General features: G+C 34.0%; 1 protein-coding gene across 1 annotated transcript in view; it reads right to left on the bottom strand.

Annotated features, from left to right (window-relative positions):
- VPS13C (vacuolar protein sorting 13 homolog C (S. cerevisiae)) overlaps positions 1–25,882 on the bottom strand; it is a 213,380-nt gene that overhangs the window by 49,197 nt on the left and 138,301 nt on the right. Inside the window, 18 exon segments of the mRNA XM_012645033.1 lie at positions 679–843; positions 1,561–1,665; positions 3,249–3,638; positions 4,914–5,208; positions 6,042–6,163; positions 7,166–7,326; positions 7,954–8,218; positions 8,387–8,536; positions 10,796–10,882; positions 11,268–11,633; positions 13,734–13,826; positions 15,041–15,270; positions 16,457–16,701; positions 17,980–18,149; positions 20,783–20,895; positions 21,708–21,861; positions 24,857–25,004; positions 25,461–25,582. Of these exon segments, the coding sequence (XP_012500487.1) occupies positions 679–843; positions 1,561–1,665; positions 3,249–3,638; positions 4,914–5,208; positions 6,042–6,163; positions 7,166–7,326; positions 7,954–8,218; positions 8,387–8,536; positions 10,796–10,882; positions 11,268–11,633; positions 13,734–13,826; positions 15,041–15,270; positions 16,457–16,701; positions 17,980–18,149; positions 20,783–20,895; positions 21,708–21,861; positions 24,857–25,004; positions 25,461–25,582 (3,381 nt within the window).

Genomic DNA, 25,882 nt, shown 5'->3' with positions numbered 1-25,882 from the left:
CTGCACCGGTCTTCTCATACTCTTTCCCTCATTCTCCTCATCTCTTCAAATCTTACAGAGCCTACAAAGTTTAGTTCGAATCCCACCTCTTCCATTAAACTTTACCTTTGATCTAAAATACGATGATCCCAACTACCAATGACTTTATTAACATTGGAAAAATGTGAAACTCAGTTTTCTCTTCTGTAAAGTGGGAGGGTTAAATTTTAGTTAATTTTCAAGGAAACTTCTAGCTCACTTATTCAGAAATTCTACAACCACCTATACCTTATCATATGCTACCTTTCTCTCCATGTGGTGATTTAAATGAGCCTTAGGCTCCTCCAACAAAATTATAGCTTCTTGAATATAGAGATAGTATCTTAACTATTGAGACAATACCTAGTACATTCTTTATGTGCTTTTTATAGTACATATCCATTTTCTACACATATAAGAAGAACTAGAGGAAGACCATTAACCATCTACACTAGGCAAGTGGTAAAAATTATCAAAAAAAACTTTTTTTTACATATAGTTACAGTGTGAAAGAAAAACCTTTCAAAGCTGGCTGTCCCATTTTAACACATAAATATAATAGCAGAGTGAGTATGATAAAAAGATATATACAACTGTTACTTATATATCAATATTTATTTCTATATTTTAGGAAACAGTTATATTAAAGAAAAATTTTACCTCTGATGAACCAATATAGTTCCATTTAATAGTCGGCACTGAGCCATCAGACACAATTTCACCAACTTCTAGTTCTAATGATGACTTGTTTGCAATGGTACAAAAGGGAGTCAGAGTGACTATTCGTGAAAGATTAAAACTGCTCATCTTGATGCTAACACCAACCTGTGGAAAGAAAACAAACTTACTTTCTAGTACTTTATTCAGTTTCTTTGAAACATACACACAAATCCTCATTCACACACAAACTTCTTAAAATATTTTAAAATAAGAATTCTTAAATAAAGTAACTACTATAAGCCAAATTCCAATACTATCTTCTCACTAAGAAAAAAAATTTTAGTTCCTTAGTTTGGCTCCACCAGATACCAATCCAAGAAATCAATCAATAATTTAACTAATGAAGACTTGCAATAAGAAAGTGAATTCGGTTAGTATTCTTTACTTTTTAACATTCCAAACACAAACTGCTTTACAGTTACTGTAGAGGCTCAAGTTTTTCTGTTTTATTATTTGCTATTGATAAAATAAAAATTTCAAAGCAATAATAAAAGAAGTCAAGTGGCATCAGATTGTTCAAATTTTCACAGTAGTCAAATTTAAGATTTAAGATATGTTTGGCAGGGGGTGGTATGGAATGAGGATTCTAGCATACCGTGAGTATTTACCAAGTTGCTCACTTGGATGGATTCAACTCACTGTTTTAAACTTAGAAAAATTCAGATTTTGCTTTGATACCAAAGGCCATAAAAATCTGGAGAGATAATAGCCTTTCACATAATACTTTGAATTCAAATTTCTGTACCCTTTAGGAGCCAACTTGTTTATTGAACTATAGAAAAAGGCGAGTGGAGTCAGAGGTCAATAAGCAAGCAGTCTTACCAGGTATTCCATATTGTTGGCAGGACACTTCACACAACCATAATTTCCCACTGTGTCCAACGAGAAACTATTAGACCAGGCACTAGTTGAAATTTTTAATTGTACCTATACCAGAAAACACACACCATCATATAAGAAACCTAAAAGACTGTAATAATTTTACTTGATGGAAAGTTGCTAGATTATAAGAAATTTCTTTAGTATCATGGGACACAGAAAAATATAATCAAATCCATATTGGAAATGGGTAACACAACCACAGAAAACTCTAGAGAATAATACAATAAAAGCATAGTTCTGACCTTCCCATTCACCTGTGCAGTAAGTACAGTGAATTTAGAGACGTATACCAATGAGACTTTGTGTTATTTTTCAAAAGAATTATAATGCAAAATATTTTCGAGGGTCGGACTTCTGATACAGAGCTAACAAATTCTTAAAATTTTAGCAAAAGAGTGAGACTCTGTCTCAAAAAGAAAAAAAAAGAAAAAAGAAAGAAAATTTTAGCACATAGAAAATTCATGTCTTTAACATTATTCAGTAGATACTATATGAACGGTTTTATGATAGGCAGAACAGAAGACAATAGGACACAGTTCCTATCTTTAATGAGCTTCCAACTAAACAGAGAATAGGAAATACTAATGATTATAATGCAAGGCTAAATGTGATAAGAGCCATACAAGAGGTACAAAATGCTATCGAGGTGCAAGGGTAAGGAGTTTACTTCTGGCTCTGGGATTTAGAAAGGTCTTACAGAAGAGATCTGTGTTCTGTATTAATCACAACCCCAACCACCCAATTAGATTATTAAAAACCTGAGGACATCTGACACATAAACAAGTAATTACAATACTATGCGTTAATCAATACTCTAAGAGAGTGGTTCTCAAAGTGGTCCCCAAACTAGCTGCATCAGTATCACCTGGGAATCTGTTAGTCTGTTAGAAATGCAAATTCTCATACCCTACCCAGATCTACTGAATCAAACTTTAGAGGCAGGAAGGACCCAGCAATCAGTTTTAAAAGCCCTTCAGGCAATTCCAATGCATGCTGAAATTTGAGAACCACTACTCATGGATGGGATATCTAGACCCATTTCAAATCTTCACACATATCAAGCTTGAGCAGAATGCCAAAGGATGAATAGCAGACAAGCAGGAAGAGGCATCCTAGGCAGAGGGTGAGCAGCATATGCAAAAGCCTACAGGTAAGCACTTGGGAAAGCATGTTGTGAGGAATAAGAAAACATGAGTCTGAAGAGGAAAAAAGGAACTGGAGCACAAAGGACCAGGCTTAGGCATTACATTTCTCTCCCAAAGGCCTGGCTTAGAGCTTCATACATAGAAGGCTCAGTTAATATAAGCCAAATTCAACAGTTGCATCTTTAGAAATGCCATTTTATCATTGGTAAAGTATGTAAAATCAAGCCATTCTATCTGACACTACTTCAAGAACAGAAGTAATGCTGTAGGAACTGGAGAAAAAGGTAACTTAGCCTCAGGAAACTGTTGTTGTTAGTTCCTAATAACCCACTTTATTATGAACTTCTTAAAAGGAATTGGACCCAATTCATACCAATGGCACTTAGCAAAGAGGTAAGTATGGTTGTAGGCAAGGCAAATAATTCCCAAGTTTCTAGATTAGGAATTTATCTATTTTAACTTGTTATGTGAACAAAAACACACCTTATTTTTACTAAAAATGTTCTTCTTCTTGAAAGAGAATAAAATAATATCCCTGAAATCAGCTGGATGTTTCACATGAACATCTTCTGAACGATACTGCAGAACGCGAGAAGTCTTGTTGATTAGCCAATAGGGACTAAAGACAGACAGCACCATCCGGCTGCCAATTCGCCTGACGTGTACCGACAGGTCAATTGTCATCACTTCTGTGGAGTCAGAAGAAAAACACACAAGAAAGAATTCGGGAAGTGTATCACTTATGCGGAAATGTCCATTCCAGTTTTTGCCCTGGTATTTCACCAGGACTAATTCCATTATTTCTCCACCGATTCTCGAATGTAGAACATCGGCAGTACTGCCTTCTGCCAGCTCATGAGTTTCTGCTGTTCCCTAAAAACAAACAAACAAAAACTAAGTTTGCTTAGTATCTTTTAAAACCTCTGAAATAACAAAATCCATATTTTACACAAATGTAAATAACTAACCAAATGCCAGTTAATAGCTAAGTCTCTCCTGAAGTACCTTGTTTACATATTATGAATGTCCAGCAATCACTAAAAACTAAAAAGAAAAAAACTATACCATACCCACAGGCAGAAATTGACTTTGGGCCATTAATAGGCAAGTAACCAAAAGATTTGAGGAAAGAAAATCAGATCTATATAAAGAATCGAAGGCTGTACTCATGAATCCTGGCCATGTATGAATGAACATTTGAGCTATGTCATTAAATGAGCCACTTAACTGCCCGGGCTTCAGTTTCATTCTCTGTTCACATACCATGAATAATGGTTTCCATATGAAGGGAATAAGGAAAGTGATGTCAAACACCTCTGACAAGCTATCTAGGTAAGGTGGAATTATTTTAAAAATAAGTAATAGCAACATATAAATCTGGCTTCCTTACTGAAAACTTCTCTTGTATAAATACTATATATTCATTTAATTAATTTTTTGTCTCCGCAACCCAGGAATGGCTCATTGTCAGATAATGAAAACAAACAATTCAGGTTCCAAATGCTTCCCAGATTTTTGTGTTTTAAAGTATTATGGCATGTAAAACTTAAAAAAAATTTATCATACTTCACTACTAGAAAATATTCCCTATTATTTCTTAACAAAGACAGGAATTATTTTTATTTTCAATAGAAACTTGGGCCAAATAATCATATTAACATTAACGTAAAAACCTTATATTAAGATGAAATATTTTTTTATTGGCTTTTCTCATCATTAAGTTAATGAAATTTTACTTAATAAAGAGACAGTTATGGTTCTTAATTTATGGCAGATATAGCAGAGAATAGTGGTAGGGATCAAGGAGTCAAAACACCTAGGTTCCAATGCCAGCTGCACCATTCACTCACTGTGGGATCTTGGGCCAGTCACAGAAACTGTGACTCAGTTTCCTAATATGGAAAATGGGTATAATTATAATATCTACTTCAGGAAGTTACTGTAAAAATTAAATATGTTAATTTACATAAAGCACACAGTATAGTTCCAAACACACAGATTATATTCCAGTTTTTGCTATCATTAATACTATTAAAGAATTATAGACACGCTATATAAAACACAGAGATCAACTAAAAATACCATAAAAACAGAATCAGAATTCACTCTGTCCAACAGCAAAAATCAAACAAAATTCAAGAGATATACCTCAAGTAAATATCTTAGAGAATACGGGAGAAGATTCCGCAAAGTGAGAGGAGGATAAAGATGAATAATATAAGCTGGGTCCCAGTCTTCCCCATGTGTACATATGTAGCTTAATTCATCAGGCAGAGCAACTGTATTCACTATGAGAGGTAAGAAGCTGACTTCTGCTGACGGACACTGCAACATGCATCTGACTTCCCTGCTCCTGTGAAGTTCTTCCTTCCAGGAAATGTAAGTGGTGGATTCTTTGTACTGACGCTCTAAGAGTCCAGCTGGCTGAATAAACAATTGACATCTGCAAAAAACAAAAAGCAAAACAAACAAACAAACAAAAAACAGTGGGAAAAAAGTTTTGATCAAAAACTTAAGAAAAAGAATCTCACTGAATTTTCATGCTGATTCTACAAGTTGGGTGCCATTATTTCTATTTTGACAGATAAAGAAACCATGGCTAAAAAAGGTTAAGAAACTTTCCCAAAGTCACATAGCTAACTCATGGAGGAACCTTCTGGGAAAAAACACTCTGTAAATAAGGACTTAAAAATTTTTTTCCATTTCAGTTGCAGTGGCTCACACCTATAATCCTAGAACTCTGGGAGGCCAAGGTGGGAGGAGCTCATGAGGTCAGGAGTTCAAGACTAGCCTGAGCAAGAGCGAGATTCTGCCTCTATCAAAATTAGAAAAAATTAGGCAGGCATCATGGCGCATGCCTGTAGTCCCAGCTACTTGGGAGATTGAGGCCAGAGGATTGCTTGAGACCAGGAGTTTGAGGTTGCAGTGAATTATGATGACACTACCGCACTCTAGCCAAGGTGACAGAACAAGACAATGTCTCAAAAAAAATTATTTTTTCCATTTCAAATACAAAGGCAATCTAATAAAAATAGATCTCAGAAAATTCTAAAACATCAAGTACACAGTAAGGAATTTTCATCTGGTAAATTCAGTGATAATATAAATGTATTTCCCTACAGAAGCATAAACAATATGTGTCTTAAATATGGCTTTTATAGATCTTTAGATAATAAAAATCAGAGGTTTTATCCAGAATATAGATCCCCAATTCATAAAATTAAAAATATATACTATAAATTTTTTAAAGCTCAGTATATTCAAAGAAGTATCTACCTATATGAATCTAAAGGAACATGGAACTCCTCTTCAGGTCTGGCTATTCCAATGCGCTCCAATAGTTTAACATTCTTAACAAATTTATAGATGATAAATGCAATAGAGAAATGGTTTTTAATCTGTTGGACAAAAGGACATAAAAGTTGTTAAAAATATATGTAAGTTCAACAGAAAAATGTGAGAGGCACACAATTACCTTTAGATCTAAAAAGTTTCAAACTCAGTACTGGAAGATATTTTTATTGGCAACTGAAAATTTTTTAGGATAGTTAAGTGTTATATTATTTTAAATTTGATGTTTAAGTGGCAGTTGAAAATTATTAATAAGATATTCATATGTTCTATATATTACATGCTTATGTTTACTGTCAGTCAATATTATCTTTCAAATGTGTTATTCTTTGAAGATTTCAGCCATATTTTCTCAATTACAACCTTTTGTCGATGCATCGTTACTACACAGAAAAAGACAGCAAAAGAAATATAAGAAGAGTAATACAAGTTTGTTTTTTTTTTGACTGCAATCTGTTACATGCCAGAACTAATAACAAAGAGATAACCAATGGTCAAAATTTGAAATCACTTTTAGCTTATGTCATTATCAGGAAAAAATGTTCTTTTGCTGACCATATAATGAAACTTGTAGTAATGCACAGAAAATGTCTGATAAAGCCATAAAGGTAGAAAAGAAAGTATTTAACATAGATTAAGATGCTAAATTTTTTTTCAGTGGAGTAGATCATTCCAATATTCCTTTTCCTTGAAAAATAGAAATCCAAATGATATGCAAAGAGAATAAAATGTTATACTATTTGAAAACCAACTGTAACTACAATATTCCTCATTTCTGAATATTTAAAGGAATACACAAAAGAGACTTCATTAACTTTAAACCCAGAAGACAACAAAAATGAGCTTTAAATGAACAAACCTATAGATATTTAAAATAAAAAATATTACAAAAGCAAGTTGGATAGGGAATAGATACCACTTCAGTTTACTATTTATTTCTGAAAAATCAGTATTGACTTAAGGAAGTTTTACTATGTTCCTATGTTCAGCTAAATGATTTACTATTTCTTGATATACTCATAGGGACAGAATTCACTCTGAAGTATCACCTGGAGAGGTGAGCGAAGGGTGATTACTTTATTCCCTTCAGTTGCATCAATCTGTACCACGATGGAGTCGGAATGACTGGTGTTGGGATTCCGTACGTTATACAATCGCCGTCCAGGTCTGGCAACAGGGATATTCCCAACTTCTGTATACCCATGAGGTACTAATGCAGAGCACAAGTGACAAGAATTCCAAATATTAACTTACCGATATTTCTCTATGACAGAATAATCTTCAACACCTCAAAATAATGACAAGAGTATTTTTCCTCATGACTAGAAATGATCACTACAAAATGCTTTTCTAAGACAAAGGAACTAATAAAGAAAGAAAACCAGTTACTGATATAAAATTTTTGACCCAAATGATTTTTCTTAGGGTTTTGAATATATTAAAACAAAATTCAACTTATTTTTTATTCTCTCAACTATATAGCAACCATCTCCTTTTCCTTGTAATAGTAATAATCACTGTCAATATTTCAGGACTTCTGAACATAGTTATTTTCTCTCCTCATTGAACTCTCATCCTGTTTGAAGTACACTATATATTGTATTATTTAGAGGCACAGAAATAATCTAGTTTGTTAGGTACTTAATTAAATCAGTAAAGTTTAATTTTCTCAAGTTTAGAGGAAAACAAGAGATAAGTTTCAACTACATGTTTAAAGCTTTTAGAAATGTTGTATCCTAAGATATCTGCAGCACAACTTTTTCTTCATATTTTATCAAAAATAAGCCCACATAAACAATTCCAAAGATGCCCTTAAAATAAAATAAATATAGCTTACCAAAGGTCAGAGTGAAGTAGGAGCTTTCTTGACGGCTCAATGTAGATTGTTTCCCCTGATGTGAAGGTTCCATGCTGGCATATTCCAATTCCAAATTCTGGCCAGCATCAACATCAAAAATATCAGTTTTCTCAGGAGAGCCCATTACTCTGAGATTACAATTGGGCCGAACCTTAATGGGAATACCCACAGCATTTTTTACCGTAAAAGGAGCCTTGTCTTTTAAAGAGTAGTCAAAAGTAGAAGCTGTACCCTCTGAAAAACCCTGAAAAGGAACACAGCATCATAATAAAATTTCTGCAAAAGGTACATTCTTTCCAAAATATACCATGACTACATATTTTTCAGAAACTAATTCTGATGACAAAAAAAATACCTATATGTTTCATTTTTAAATTCCACTTGAAATATTCCAAGCAAGAATCAAACATACTTTTGCTAAATTGTTGAAAACATTAAGACAACTTTTGGATATTGTTATATTCATTGTATCTCTTGAAGAAATACGAATTGCCATTTGTGGTTCAGGAATAAAATCATCTCCTGGCATCAAACTTTTATCCTGGACTGGGTTCTTCTTTACCTATGAAGATAAATAATATAACAAGCTTAAGTTATGAGCAAATTAATAATAAAATTAAAATACTGAATAGAGTTAAGTTCTCCTAAACTGGTCACTTTATAATCTCAAAAGTCTCATTTCCAAAAATATTCAGCGCTTCACTTTGATACCACACAGATCAGCATTCTTTCTCTCAGTGCACAGTCTATGCATAGGTTCAGAATTGTGCCATGAAACTACTCAAAGTTAGCTAGAATAGCTGTCTCTTGTGCATTCCTGAAAGCATAGCTATATTTATTCACCATTGCCTAACTGGTGATTATGTACTGATGAGCAATCTAAGATGACTCTGAAGTCTAAATTGAACCTTATTGAGATCTGAATAGACATTTCTCAAAAGAAGACAATACAAATAGCCAACAGGTATATGAAAAAATGTTCAACATCATTAGTCACCAGAGAAACGCAAATCAAAACTACAATGAGATGTCTTCTCACTCCAGTTAAAAAGACAGGCAATAACAAACCCTGGCAAGGATGTGGAGAAAGAGGAACACTTGAATACTGTTGATAGGAATATAAATTAGTGCAACCACTATGGAGAAGGGTATGGAGGTTCCTCAAAAAACGAAAAACAGAACTACCATATGAACCAGCAATCCCACTGCTGGGTATATATACAAAGGAGGGGCAATTAATATATTAAAAAGATATATGCACTCCCATGTTTACTGTAGCACTATTCACAATAGCCAATATGTTGTAAATGTCCATCAATGAATGAATAGATAAAGAAATTGTGGTACATATACACCACTGAATATTATATAGCCACAAAAAAGAAATGAATTCTGCCATTTACAACAACTGGAGGGAGAACTGGAGAACATTATTGTAAGTGAAATAAACCAAGCACAGAAAGACAAATTTTGCATGTTCTCATTCATATGTGGGAGCTAAATATTAAAAACAATTGACCTCATGGAGATAGTGAGTAGAATGACGGTTACCAGAGGCTGGGAAGGGTACGGGAGGAGGGGATAATGTGGGGATGGTTAGTAGGTGCAAATATATAGTTAGACAGTCAGAATGAACCACATTTCATAGCACCACAAAGAGACTATAATCAACAATAAGTTAGTATATACTTTAAAATAACTGAAAGAGTAGAATTGGAGTGTTCCTAACACAAATGTTAAACACCTGAGACAATGGAAAGCCCAATTACCCTGGTTTGACTGATTCATACTGCATGCCACATTGTATCAAAATATCAAATGTGCCCTATAAACATATACAACTATTATGTATCTATAATAACTAAAAATTTTAAAAAACTGAAAAGATATATAAATAAATTCATCCTTATTGGAGTTACCATTCAGAAATAAGTTTTTTTCCTTCTACTTTCTACCAATAACACCTACAAATAAGTAATATAATAAGCTTTCAACTAGCCATCAGATTCCATCAGTGTTTGTTCTAACAGCATTTCAAAAGCTTTGTAAAATGTTATTTGTTAGCCTCCCTATGTCAGAAAGAGACAGGTCAGAATATTACTTCTCCTTTACTTGGAACACAGGTTAAGTGACTCCTCTTTAACAAAAAAAATCTATGGAGTCAATTCAGCACCTGACTCCTCAATCCGGCTGCCCCAGAGAGGTGTACTGTGACAATTTACTAACACTTTCCTGTTAATCTGGAAAAATGTGCTTCAGTATCTAGAATTCTGAAGTGTTCTCAAGAAATACCATAAAAAGATAACATAAAAGAGTTCATGAACTAGAAGAGCAGTTCTCAAATATTCTCGTCTCACCTTAAAAATCCCTGAGTAACCTAAAGAGCTTCATTTATGTGCTGTATCTACCAATACACACTCTATTACAAATTAAAGTTGAGAACATTTTTAATATTCCTTTTAAAGTAAAAATTATATGTTAATATAAATAAAATGTTTAATAAAAATTCCTATTTAAAAATATAGTGAAAGGAGGGGCATATGAAAATCTCTTTAGTGCCTGTCCTAAGAGAAGACAGATAAATCTCATTCCTGCTCTGCATTCAATATGTTTCAATATTGCATTCACATAGTCTCTGGAAAACTCCACTGTATATTCATGAGAGAGATATAATGTCTGACTATTATTATGAAAAGAGGTTTTTGACCTCATAGATCCCCTTCAAGGATCCTGGCTCACATCCTGAGAGTCACTGAACTAAAAAATATTAATGGATATGTATGGTATCACTCTGTACAAAGATATGTTGAGATTTCCTTACATCAAGCCTTAAATTCCATTGTCTCTTCCCCTCTACTCTCTCAATCAGTGGCTCCCAGACAGCATGGATCTCATTGTAATAGTGAACCTGGAAAGGCACAAAATTATAATAAGCAAATCTTTCAACTTTAATCACATAATTCTGTAACCAGCAGCAAAAAATATTAAGTAATTAATGTTATATGTCATAACCATTTTAAAAACCCACCTAAACACACAAATAATATATAGAGTATATTTTCCTTTATTCTCTTAACTTTACTACCGTGAACAAATTATTCTGCAAAAGAATCTTTAAAAAATAATTACCAAAAAAATAACACTATACATCAACAAATCAAATGTTAGAATACATTATCTATTCACACATATACTTGCAGTGGCCGTGTACAAACAAGAAGAACTCATATCTTAATTCTGTAATTATACTTTCAAAAAGTTGTCTCTGAAGGTATTAAATGATGTGGTCGTACCTCTAGTGTCATATCAGTAGCAGCAACCATTAGGGAAGTCCAATTTTTAATATTTCCTGAAAACCTAGATTCTGCCAATAATAAGGGGACAGTTCGATGCCCAAGGCCACATTCTAAGGTAACTTGAATTGACTCCACAACAACAGCACAATTTTCCTCTATCAATGGATGTTGGATGTCTTGGAAATTCTCTGTTATTTCTGTTGCCGTGTCAACACCAAGAAACCAAGAGTTATAATCATTAATAGATTTGACACCCCAAAGATTTTCCATTTCCTTAGATGTATCTTTGGATTCATCTTCTTTTGTCTTTGGCGACATAGCAGCCATGATTGTCATCACAGTATTAAGAATTATGGGTGAAATCTTTAAAAAGAAAGCAGAAAAATATTTAAAATAAATTATTTCCCTGATGAGAAGAAATAATATATACATGATTAAAAATGTTAAAAAGTAACTCATTAAAAATTTAAGTATATTAAATTCATAACTAAGAAAAACAAGAGAAAACATACAAAGTCATGTGTAAAGTCAACTAACCACGTATCATTGATTTCTGCTCAGGTTACCTAAAATTAAGTAACTAACGTTATATGTCAACAGTCAAAACCTAAAATTAGACCAATCAATTCAGAGCAAAGTAGTGTTAGGTGAATAGACAAATGTAGACTGAAAATGAAAAATTCACGTGCACATCAACTGCATTAAGTAAACCAAAGTGTGTGCTCCTCATCAATATATACACAGATGGGCTTTCCATTTGTCTTATTGAAATAGGAAGGCTATAGATCATCGATCACCTTGACTTACTCCAAGATCTGCAAATTCTACGTCTTATCATCTCTGGATAGTAGCTTTACTCACTTTCCTCATTCCTATCACTGTACCTTAGTTCTACACTGATGATATCTTCCATGTCTAGTCGGCACCCTCTCAGTCCACCCTCCAAACTGCCAGCAGCATAATTTTCTAAAACCGAAATCTGGGCATGGCATTCCTGTGTTTACAATCTTCAGCAACGTCCCATAACTTCGAGGATAAAATTCAAACTCTCTTTAGCTTAGTGTATAGAGCTCTTTATTCAATCAGCTACCCAGAATTCCCCAAAGTTTGAGCAATCCTGGGTTAAATAAGTTAAATGTATTTCTTTATTGTTTACTTCTCATAATTCTTACTCACTTAATATGCTAAGGAGATAAAATTATACCACCAAAAGGAGGATGTAGTATGCATTGCTTTCCTAACTTACTTGTCAACTGAATACTTTTTTTTCCCTTGACTTATTAATGCCACTGATAATTAATGTTCCCAGTCCTACAACTCCACCACACCATTCTCTCCAGCCATATGGGGCCACCCCTCTAAGTCCTTAAAGAATTTTTTCACACCTCTGCCTTTGCGCATATTGTCATTTCTGTCTGGAGAGCCCTTCCCCTCCCTCTCCATCTACCTTCACCGGACTCTCAAAATACAGTTCAAGTAATCCTGCTTCCAGACAGCTAATGTCCTGGTCTGAATTAAAGGCGCCTTGCCTATGCTACCAACTGTACCCTGTGTATGTCTCTAGCACTGAAAGTCGTAATCACTGATTTACTTCTTTCTCCAACACAGGTCATTAAATTTTTTGAAGGCAAGGACCATCTATACCCAATGTCTTTACAGGACATTTTTTATACACGGTAAAAGCTCAAAAAATGTTTGTTGAATCAATAGATAAATTTATGTACAAAGAAATGGAAAATTCCCCCATCATTCAACCTAGTGCCTTAGAGAAAATACATGCAAATTCAAGTTTTCCCTCTATTTACTACTCTATATCTTTAAAAAATAAATCCATTAATAAAATATAATCTAACACTTCCAATATTTTAAGATATTGAGAAAAAACTACATTGCTATTTACATGGTACTTCAATTTCTTTTTTCTTTCTTTTTTTTGAGATAGAGTCTCACTCTTTCGCCCTGGGTAGAGTGCAGTGGTGTCATCACAGCTCACTGCAGCTTCCAACTCCTGGGCTCAAGCAATCCTCCTTCCTCAGCCTCCCGAGTAGCTGGGACTACAGGTGTGTGCCATAATGCCAGACTAATTTTTCTATTTTTAGTAGAGAAGGGGTCTCATTCTTGCTCAGTGCTGGTCTCGAACTCCTGAGTTCAAGCAATCCTCCTGCCTTAGCCTGCCAGAGTGCTAGGATTACAGGCGTGAGCCACCATGGTTGGCCTACATAGTATTTCAAAAGAAATGAGTTTGAGCCATCGTTCAGTCACCACTGGTCATGACCTATATAAGTAAAGCTACTACCATTATTGACATTAACCACCTCATTTTTGTGTCCTTTGGGACAGAGAGAGAAATCGATTTTAGCTTGACTTATGAGAGAGGTCAAAAGATACTGTGTCAAGTAACTGCAAATATATAATATTGTTAGAAGAATAAGAATTAACTCAAAGAATATGATAGGCACTAACCTTAATTATAAATTCTTTAACCATAATATTTATATTTTGTTTTCCTGAAGCCCATGTACATTTTTCCATAAATAAAGAGCACGGCTGTAACACCTAGAAATAAATAAATGAAATTCACATTTCCTTAAGTAATAGATCCATTATATATGTAATACACACAAGAACCATGTCTTAAATTGGGATCTTATTAACTATATAGTCTACTACTAAAAGCAAAAAGACATTAAATTAGCTGAAAATCTCTTGTGAGGGCTCTTCTCAACTATAATAAATCTGCAATCACTGTTAAAGAAATGTAAGCAGTTCTGATGAATCTCTTCTTGCCAAATCCTTAAGTAATGATAAACATTTACTATCAGGAGTTTAAAATGTTTCCTTTTGCTAAGATATTTTTAAAATGATATCCTCTGTAAAATATGTTTTTGAAATTTCTACAAAAATGATCTGAAGACTACAGGAAAGTAGGTAATGAACAGTTTCCAGATGATTAACAGATCAGTTTTGAATATCATATAAGGTCCTTATTAGAATAAATTTCAAATGTTCAAAGTAGATGGATATATCATTAAAGATATAAATTAAATAACCTTACAGCTTAACTGAATAGGGTAATTAGTTTTACATAATTGTCATCTTTTAAAAATTAGGATGAGCTTTTAATGGAATAATTAATATAAGCGTTCCGTGACATGTCGAAAGATGGTCCTATCAAAGAATATTTCACAATAAAGTATAGATGAAGTCTAGCACTGCATTTCTTTATGCAAGTCACTTTGCCCACAAATTTGTACCACTGCAAATGAGTAACATAATATAATGAGCCTCTTACAGTGAAATTATTATTAAAAAATAATTGCTATGATAATTAATTGACTAAAATCATATTTTTCAATAATAATATGAAAACATAATTGAAATTAACTTTTAATAATAGCAGAATACATCTCTTTTGGTCACACGATTCCAATTTAATTTTTTCATTCTAAGCTTAAATATTCATTCATTGGATATACTATGGTGAACAAAAGGCTGAAAAAGAGTACTGATTTGTACTAAAATTCAAATACTTTTCCATAGAAAATAGCATAAGAAAACAAAACCAATCTGGAGGAAGTCCCCAGTTCTGTCACCAGGTGCCATGGCTAAGTCATTTAATATGTTTGGAACTCAACATTCTTATCTGTAAAAACCCAAGTTTGTACTAAATAATCGCTAAGGTTCTGTAGAGCTCTCATATTGTAGGATTCTATGAGTCAACCATCTCTGCCATTCTTCAATCCAAGATGAGGATACAAGATAATTCTTACTGTGGTAATGTTTTTCCCTCTCTTTTCTCTGAGAAAAGGGCAAGCAAGCACTTTCAGATCTCTCACAGAAGCTTCCATCATCTGCTCAAGTTTGGATGTTGACAGAGAGAGGTTACACTGGAATGAGGCTGTCAGAGCAGGAGCATCAGCCTTGGTCAGGTTGGCAACAAATACCACTTCTGGGTCTGTAATTGTGGCCTTTAAAGTCATGTTTGGTCTCACAGAGTCATCTGAAGAAACAAAACAGGAACCAAATAAGTTCCAAGTATATCTTGTCACTCGACTACATGTTATCTACAAGTTGCTAAGTTGTTTTAAATATTTTGCTATAATGAATATAGTGAAATTAATGATATAATTAGTTATTAACATTATTATTAATAATACTGAGGAAATAATTAACAAATGCTGACTGTGCAAGATAATGCAATCTCATCCCTATCCCAAGAAGATCATTACCACTTTGAGCTAGCAAGAATAATCTTGTTTTGAAGTTCTTTTTGTCATAATTAAGGGGTGGGTGTATACACACACACACATACATGCATATATGTAATGTTATATTGCAGGGGCAAGAAGGAGAAAACAGGAGAGGGGAAGGAATATCAGGAAGAGGAACAGAGACCCTGATAAGTAGATAGACTATCGTTACATGTTTACTTTGATTTCATACAAAGTCCATAGTCAATGTCATGTAATCTATAGTATAAATATATTCAAGGCATGTAATAATACAGAGATATCAGATATGATCACTATTTAAGAAACATTAAAAGTAATAAAAATACAACATTCTTACTTTGCCAGTAAATGTTAGTTTTCCAATTTTGCTGAGTTATACATTAGAAAAAAGCCTAATCTTAGACAATTATTATTTAACATTAAAAAAAAATCACTGATCTACTTGGTAATGCTGGAATAAAAGAAATATAGAACTGAAGTGGTTTCAGGGTACACCTAGACCAGACATTTGCAAACTACTCCACATAGTTTAGGCAGTTAGGTGATATCCAGGGAACTACTGCCGGGTCCTCCAATGTCCCCACCTTCTAATTTTATATTTCAATTGCTCTTAGATGTGCTAGAACTTTCAAAACGTTTTCTTTGAAAAAAAGTTTCCCCTCCTGTAAAACAGGCTGCCAACCACTGACCCACATCACCTACCTCTATTTCTGGATGAGTAAAGAAATGCTAATGACACGGCTGGAACCAGAGCAGAGTTCCCTGGCCTCTAAACCAATTTCTACTGCATCTCTCTCTTACAAACATTTGTGTGCTACAGTTTTTATATATAACATGTTTAAATTTGAAAGAAAAACTCATTTTATGTTCTTAAATTCTCATTTCTTTTTTTCCTTTTGGTAACTTTTTTTAAAATATTCGAGTTGTCATCTACAACAGATAAATTCTGCTAACCTTTCTCTGTCTTAACTTTCCCTGTGACAGTCTGTCTTGGAAACTGTGTTTCTTTTGCCATATTTTCTGGACTCTGAGGCACAGCTTTGATAAAGAAATCTGCCACGATCATCAGGAATTCCACACTGGCACATACATACAGCTTGTAAAGAACAGCATCAATGTGACTTCCATTTTTGTCTTGTTTGTAACTTATATCAATCATAGAACTGTTGTTATCTTGGTCATTCTTTTTGTCAATCATTCTGAAAAAAATATATGCCATTCATTATTTTATTTCTGCTAAAACAATTACAAAGATTAAAATTTTTCTATATAACTCAATAATCTTTCTCTTGCCTTTCAGTTTCTAGTCTAAATAGAAAACAGCTCACTGTTAACTGGGTCTAATTACCCATTAGCAACCAAGACATGGTCGCCTAATCTCCAAAGCAAAACCCATGTTATTAAGCAATTACAGAATATTTTATAATTATAATGCAATACTAGAGAAACAAATCAATGATGCTGTAAAGGAATTTGAGCAATTAACAAAACATCAATGTGGTCACACAAAATATAAGACAACCTTTTTATACTACTTTATGAAATAAAACCTCCCCTGAAGGAATTTATCTCCAAATATTATTCTATAAAGTTTGAATCCAAAAGTATTCAATGCAACTCAAATCAGTATGCATTTTTCAAGTGTCCCCAATGATAATTCCCCTATAGTCTCACATGTGCTGGAGAGAGCCTGCTACCAGAGATGATGGCACTTATCACCCTTGCCTAAAGAGCTATGACAGCTACCCCAGACGTGAAATTTGCAAACTGGAAAAGCTAGTTGCATGATGGCACTCTTTCCTCATTTATTGATCTTTCAGAAAAACAAAGGGCTCAGAAATATTTAGTATGTATTTAATGGAGTCCAAATTTAAGTAGCAACACAGTTTTCCCCCCCCAAAAAAATCAAGTACAACATATCATGTGTTTCATTATTTGAGAAAGAAATAAAAATATAATTAAGCTATTGAAATTATGCATTTCCCACTTTATAGGGGACTAATATAAGTTACCCTTTCAAAAACGGGCTGGTAATACGATATGCTAGGCATTCTATTTCTATTAAAACTTTGAAAGAAACTTTGCAGAACTATTTTAAAAAGACATGAACAAAATAATAAGACAAAGGAAAGATATATAACTTGAAGGCTTTTTTAAAAAATGATTCTACCAGGGAGAATTTAGAAAAATATATTACCAACATATTATCCCATGTAGATCTAACTATTGAAACTGTTATATTCTCTTAGTTCCCATTTTTAAGACAGTACTCCCTTTTGTTATTAAAGTTTCCTTTAATATAAACTTGAAAGCAGCTGAATCTAATTATTATCACTACTTCTTGATGCAATTCAAATAAGAAAGTATGACCAAAACACAGAAATCTCTTGATGATCTCTAGCCTAGCAATGCCTGGTAGCAACGCCAGATGCCACATCAACCTTAAATAATGTATAGCAAATTCAGAGCTGACAAACCTCGATGTTGCTCTCTCAATGCCTTCTCTGAGATCATCAAGGGTGCACGTCTTAAGTTTAATGCTGACATTCATTGAGCCATCCTTAAACATCTTCCCTGCGGAGGCCATAAAATGTAGTCTGAGTTCACCAAGCCGGAAAGTGTCATTATGTAATGAAAGTTTGGACTCCTGTGGGATATTTTTCAAGCAAAAGAATCAGTTATCTTTAAATATTATGTAATTACTTTTAAACATATTACTTAATTCAGAGCTTAAAGGCAAATCAATCTAACAAATTTTAAAAGCATGAGTGCTAAAAGACATCAATGGAACTGAGGATAATACGCATGCTTATGAGTATATATGTACATACAAACAAATACATATATGTGTGCAGGTATTCAACAATGGTTAATTATATAAAAATTTATATGATTTACAGTTCAATGCAAATCAAAATAGGAAAGATTTTTGTCAATTAATCAATCAAACTAATAAATATTTAATGAACTCTTCTGCAAAACCACTGTGATACAATGATGGGGTTTATGAGAAAGGATAGGGCATAGGAAGTGATGTCAGTGAGTATATACCCTAATTCAAGAAAACAAAATAGAAATATATGCACAAGGAAATTCTGTAAGTTGCATATGATCGAATACTCTGTGACATATAGTAATTTTTGTATCTTCTCACATTTATATCTTCTCACATTCCAAGCAGGATATTCAGTGGTTAGGTAAAGAGTAGAAACAGCAGAATCACAGAGAAGTCAAATAGATCACTGTGGGCTGGGAAAAACTCAGGAAGAAAATGAGAGGTTAGGTGTGGTGGCTCACGCCTATAATTCTAGCACTCTAGGAGGCCAAGGAGGGAGGATCTCTTGAGCTTGGGAGTTTGACACCAGCCTGAGCAAAAGCGAGACCTCATCTCTACTAAAAATAGAAAAAACTTAGCTGGATGTAATGGTAAGTGCCTGTAGTCCCAGCTATTTGGGGGGAGGGGTGGAGGGCAGGGGGCTGAGGCAGGAGGATTGCTTGAGCCCAGGAGTTTGAGGTTGCTATAAACTAAGTTGATGCCACAACCTTTAGCTCAAGCAACAGAGTGAGACTCTTGTCTTTTTTTAAAAAAAAAAAGGAAAGAAGAAGAAGATGAGAACTTCACTGAGCCCTGGAAGCTGAAGGGGATCACATAGGCTAAGAGGGTAACAGAAGACCATACTACATGTGGAAAAAACACAAACAGCTCAAGATGGTCTGAGCACACAGGGTACAGGGTGAGTAGGCTTGAATATTGAAATTAAAGAATGGTAGGGAATGAGGCTGGAAAGAAATATAGAGGTCTAATCAAGGTCCCAAATCCCAAACTAAATATTTAAACTTTTATTTACAGGAAAAAGAATCTCAATCTTTATTCTACCATAACATATAATTCCGAATTCTCTAAGTATGCCCAGCTCCAACCAACCAACAAACAACCTCTGGGGAAGAAAAGAGTATCAGTCACAGCTGCTCATTAGAGACCAGGACATCAATAAAAGGGGTGCTGCTGATGTGCAATCCCTAGGACACTGGTCAGAACTCCATATCTTTTCTCCCTCAGACAGTAGGGTCAGGTAATTCACAAACTTCTCTTCTGTAGCCATTAATAGAAAAGATCTCAGACACATCTACTAATCATAACATACTAATGTTTTCCTGATGTGGTATCCTCATACAGACAATTTGGAGCAACTAAATTTTTTTCCCATGAGTTGAAATTCAAATAACACTGAATGTTTTTAAGTGGACTGGAAAGTTGGAAATGGCTACAAGAGATTCATTTAGTAAGCTGAACTTGTGCATCTAGGATGGATGAAAGGAAAAAGATCCACAAACAAGGAAGCCATTGCAGGATTACAAGCATGAGCTGAGAAGAGTCTCAAATAAAGCAGCAGTGAGAATTGACAGAAAAGAATATGATGTCATTCACAGAAAAAACTTGCAGTATTCAGTATCTAAATGAAGAAGGAAGGTGAACAAAAAAGGAAGTAAAAGAAGATAGCAAAATTCTAAGGCTGAGGAACTAAAGAATGATGGCACTTTAAGTGAAATGAAGAATGCATTTATTTAACTGTTCACTTCCTATAAGGTCATTGTATGATTTTTCATGAATATTAAACATTAGAAATTAAGGTACTTCATTGCACAAATGACATATACTAGACCAAAACTCAACAGTAACAATGTATGAATATTGTATATATTTTAGAAAACAATATGAAATATGCATGAACATATACAAATGGACTATAATAACAGATGATTAATACAGATTTATTATGACACAAGACTTTGATTCAATTTTTTAATTGGCATTGTTAATACATATTCACTACATGTAACATTTATTCAGTGGATACATAATTAATGCTTATATATCATGATAATCACAAATTTAAAAATAATCATCTAAGGCTCCAAAGCCACTACTAAACTATTCTTCTTAAATAGTTATATATATCTAGCTATGCAATAAAACTGTACATATAATTAACCACTCATATATAAAATTCCTGTATTAGTGATCAATCAAAAAGTGTTTTGGTGCTGATATTACTTGGAAAGAAATAAAACCCTGAGTGCTTTTCCTTACCCTTATAAGATTAAAAACACTAACAAAGTAAAGACAGAGGGCAGGATCAGTGCATATTCTACAGGCCAAATAGAATTTTACAGATATTAAAATTTTTACTGAATAGTCACATCAAAAAAAGTCAATATTCTACAGCTGAATATAAAGAACTAAGGATTTATTTTTAACTATAGAAATTTACTACATACCTGGTTGACATCATCGTTATAAAGAATAATGGAAAGAGATTCAAAGTGAAAGTCAAACTGGAGAGTAACATTCTGGTTCACAGAAAGCTTTGGGTCTGTCAAATCTTCCTGTTCTGATGGTTCAAACATAAATATGAAAATTAAAAAGCTTTTAAGTAGGTATGTGATTTTATGTAAAGCTGTTACTATGCAAGAATACCTTTCTCATGGATTTACTCATCTGAGTATGATATGTGATACAAAGGTCCTTTTCTCTCTTAATTATCGTGGGACCTTGCTACACTGCATGCCTAGTTTGACTTGTCTCTTAACTTATACCACCTCAGTGCCTACTGAATTCAGCAAATTTAGCTTTCATAAGTAAAGAGTAAATAAGCATCATGCAGACAGTAAGTGCATAGTTACTGTTCTTGCATAGTAACAGCTTTACTTATCTGGCTGTACTGGAGAGTTATGCAGTCAGATACATAAAACAAATTTTCAGATCATTAAAATTGAACCTGTTAAAAGCACTGAACCTTTTGAATTTGGCCATTTTAAAATATAAGGTTTCCTCTTACTTTCTCAAACACATTACGTGAAATGTTATTTCATTCATTTTTCATCATTTAAAGTCATAGATATGAATATCATGTGTGTTATTAGACTGTAAATAGGTTAATATTTTCATGGCTAAAAAGAGATGATATCCTTATAATAAATAGTCTCAGGCTGCTGTGCTTTTATGATGCTCTCATACCATCAGCTACTTCCTTCCCTGGGACCTTCAAGAGGCAGCCCCAGCCCCAGAAGATTTTCCACATAAACAGTACAATACTGAATCAGTTCATACCATATTATATTCAGAAAAAAAAAAAACAATAAATATGACATTAATTCTAAGTTTTTTACATAATAAAAGCAAAACACCTTCATTGATGTGTACCTTTGAGGTGGTCAAGTCCACTTGGGACATCTACTTTTCTCACTCTCATGGCTTCCTGCACAGACTGGGTGGGGCTTGGCTGTGAAGAAGCTTCTCCAAGATTTTCTAGCAAAATTTTCATTAAAGTTGTCAAGTCATCTTGACTGAGAGCAACCTATTAATAGAAATCACCAATAATTTGTTAACATAATCAAAAATGCAGACCATCATATCTTTGTGTTAATTTATAGTTTCTCAAATGAACTAACTGTCATCTGTTTTAAAGAGAGGGAGAAAGAGAGAGAATAAGAGAGAGAACCACAAATACCAGGCTAGAAGCATTTCACCTTGTCTAATGTGTGTAAGCTCACTTCTGCTTCCACCCATATCTAAGCCCCCTCCGGCACTCCGACACTCTCCCTGCCTTACCTGTCATTATGTCATCCTGTTCCTGGATCTTTCCCCACTTTCCCATCTCCATTCTGCCTCTCCCTCTTCTCACCCAGTACCAGTTCCTTCTTCTACATTATTTACTTCCCTCCAAACCCAATACAGGAAGAATGCTGTTCAGTTTCTGGTCTCTACCAAAAAGTAAAAAGATTCTCTCCCGCTATGTAGCTCTTCATCTCAGTACATACGCATCTGGACATACATAAAACATTTGTTAAACTTATCAAGAATAACACCACTTAGAACAATAACAAATTCATCTACAAAGAATTTTTAGAAACCAAAAAAACTAACCAGGAAGGCAGTAACTTCTCCATCTCTATCTTTACAATAGGGTATGTATAGCAAAAAGAAAAGAAAGCTATGGATTTTGCATCAGAAAGATCTGTATTAGCTCTACCACTTTCAAGTTGTGTTGTTGGCCAAGTTTCTTAATCTCCTTAACTCGGATTTCTTAATCTTTAAAATAGGAATAATACCATCTTCCTCACAGGTGGCTGCCGAACAACATGAAGCAACTAGAACAAACGAAGCTGTCACTGGTTGTTAAGATCCATTAAATCAGTACTTTCTTTGAAGGTTCTTATTGTTCTACCTTTTGTAAATTTCCCCAACATTTACAGTGGTCCAAAAGGCCTGTCTCAAGCACTTACACACAAATCCACACAAGCATGCATGTAGAGCAAATCACCTGTGAATGCCACAGTACCCTGTGCCTCCCAAATTAGGTCCCTATCACCAGGGAAATTGCCTGGTTCCCAGCCTAAATGAAAATAGAGAGATACTTTAGCACAAGATAGGGCCCAGGGATTTCCTGTTTGTCCCAAGCCCTAGTCCTCAAATAACAGGTGTAACTTTAACTCTTGGTAACTTCCTTGTGTGTCCATTCCCACTGGTGATACCAACCAAGATACCACAGCTTCCTGAAGAGCAGCTAACTTCACCACCTCCTTCAGTTGCTGTGGGTAAAAAGAGCAACTCTATCATATATTAGATCGACCCTCCATAAGTCTGAAGGACAATTTTGAAAGATGGCCCCCACTGTCAAACTGATTTACCCAAAACAACCTGTTGGTGTCACCTTCCTGATACCCTTTCTTAGCTGCACCCCAAACCCAGGAAAACTATACAGACTATGACCAAAGATGGGGTGTATACAGAGGTCTGGATCACTGACAAGTTAGGCAGGAGAGATTCTGTCCCCTGTGGCTACATTCTTGAGTTAACAAAGGTCCTTATGGTGAAAATAAAGATCATATTTCAATGCTAAACTATCAGATATGTTATTTTTTTTCTTGTTTCTTTTGAAATACTTCAAACATAAAGAAAAAGGATAGAGAAGACTATAATCCTCCCCTGTCAACCTACCACCTAGCTTTGTCAAGTCTTAACAAGTTGCTATATTCCTTCAGATCTCATTTCCCCATTAAGATATGGCTGAAGCCCCGTGTGTACCTGAGACCCCATTTCCTTCTCCTTTCACCCCCAGAGAAAGACACTATCTTAGAGAATTATTATTCCCATGAATACTTTCTTACATTTACTACTATTGCATCTCTAAACAACATATATAGCATTGTCTTGCCTGTTATAAAATTTGAAATAATATAGAACTGTACTATCGTTTTGCAACTCACTTTTTTCATTTTTAAGATATATCCATTTTGTTTCATATAGTTTTAGTCCATTCACTTTATCTGCTTTACAATGTCTACTATATAAATATACCATAATTTTATCTACATTCTGCTACTAACAGGCATTTAGGTTTTATTGTTGCTTTTAGGGAACCAATATCCACATCATCTTTAAAAGGAAAAGTCAAATATTAGACCTGGAATCTGATCTCTTGGCAGCAAGGGAGAAATTAAGAAAAGTATCCATATTCCGGAAAACAGCCTACTCTATGAATACCCCAAATAGACACAATTTGATAATTCTTCCTCATGTAACATATATCCACTAGTATATACAAACAGAAACCTTCATTTCCACAATAAGTGTCAATTTTAACTTCTTCCCTAGCAGAACTCTGCTCCTTTGAGCCTTCCTGTTTATCTTAGAACTTTGAAATAATCACAAATATCAAAAACCACTAAACTAAATTTTTATTTATTCTTCAGACACTCTATTTGTTTAGTATGTCCTCCCCTACCTCATCTCCTGCTGTTTGGCTTCAACAGTTTCACACATAGGCACACAAGAATCACAGGACTCCTACACTTCTGTGACTATCTTTAACCAGTCTCATCTCCCCCTGTGAGCCTACATGTAACCTGCTAACTACGCTATTAAAAATACTGCTGTATTTGTATGCTTACCAAACAAATATATTTACCTATTCAAAATTCTGTCCACTTTTCTACTTAAAAGAAAGCTTCTACACATTAAAAAACTAAGGTGCTTTGAATAGGTGGTATCTGAACATCACTTTGCATTGTTTTATAATTTAACTGTGTTAAAACTTTAACGTAATTCTCCAAAATTAAGAATAATATTTTCAGTATACTCCAATAGGTTTTATCTCAGACTTCTTCATTTTAAATATCTAACTAAAATGAAATAAAGAAAAGTATGGGAAACAAGGACGATCTCGTTTGTAGTTAACGAAGTTTTCTCTTTCAATGTAGCACAGCACTTCTGATGTGCACTAGAACTGCACTATGATTATGATAAAAGCCTATCAGACAACTGTCAAATATTTTATACTAGATATTCACCTGCATAGGTTTTAGTTTTCCTTTTATCTCCATCCCAGGAATTTGCACATACCATGTTGCCGATAAATTTCTCTGTATGGACAAAAGCATGTTGACTGGTTTTAAAATTTCGATGTCATATTGTGGAGAACCAGCTTGCAAAATAGTTCTAAAAGAAAAACAAGAATTTATTTATTTGAAATTTACAGTTTTAAATGAGGACTATCGTATTGCATAACAGTTTCCACACAGCATTCTCATAAACACTAAAAGCTGCTATCAGAATTCTCTTCGAAGATACTTCTTTTCACAAATCAATCAGAATCAGAAATCAAGCTTATATGTAGAACTATCTAAAATAAAGCCTATATAACACTAATTTCAAAGACATAATTTTCATACAGTATGATCACTGCATTATTTTCTATTTTTCACAAAGACTATTTGATAAAGCAACTAGTACAATGTCATATAAACATTACATTTTCCTAAAACTGGAAGACAAAGAAAGTGATCATATAATTAGCCCTTAATATGTTATTGGTACTTCCCCAAACTCAAGGGGGAAAAAACTCACCAAATCTAAAAGTTAAATGAACATATGGTAATAGTCATTCTAGCTTGCCTGCCAACAACCATTTCCACAATCAAATAAGTACTCTTGCTATTCAATAGAGCCAACATTTTCCCATTTGGATTCAATAATCCTTTAGATACCTGACTGAGAATTCCCAAATGTGACAAGGTCTGAAAATGAGAAATAAATCTTAAAATTTATTACATTTTAGAAGTTTTCTCTTACCTACAGAAAAGGAAATAGCTATGTGCAAAGTGGCAAAAAAATTTAAATGCAGTATTCAGTGAACTATAATTTTATTAATAGGTAATTTTTATAAAATGGAAAAAAATCACATTATAAATTTAGTAAGACAAAATACAGATTCTATGAAGCATACTACTATTAACCACTGACCAAAACAACAGTGGTCAAGGTTTCATAATTAGAAGAAATAAAGAATGAGAACAGAAAAGTATCCATATTCCGGA

The sequence above is a fragment of the Propithecus coquereli genome, unplaced genomic scaffold (genome assembly GCF_000956105.1).
Source record: "Propithecus coquereli isolate 6110/MARCELLA unplaced genomic scaffold, Pcoq_1.0 Scaffold224, whole genome shotgun sequence".
Lineage (NCBI taxonomy): Eukaryota > Metazoa > Chordata > Mammalia > Primates > Indriidae > Propithecus > Propithecus coquereli.
This window is presented reverse-complemented; position numbering and strand designations above follow the sequence as displayed.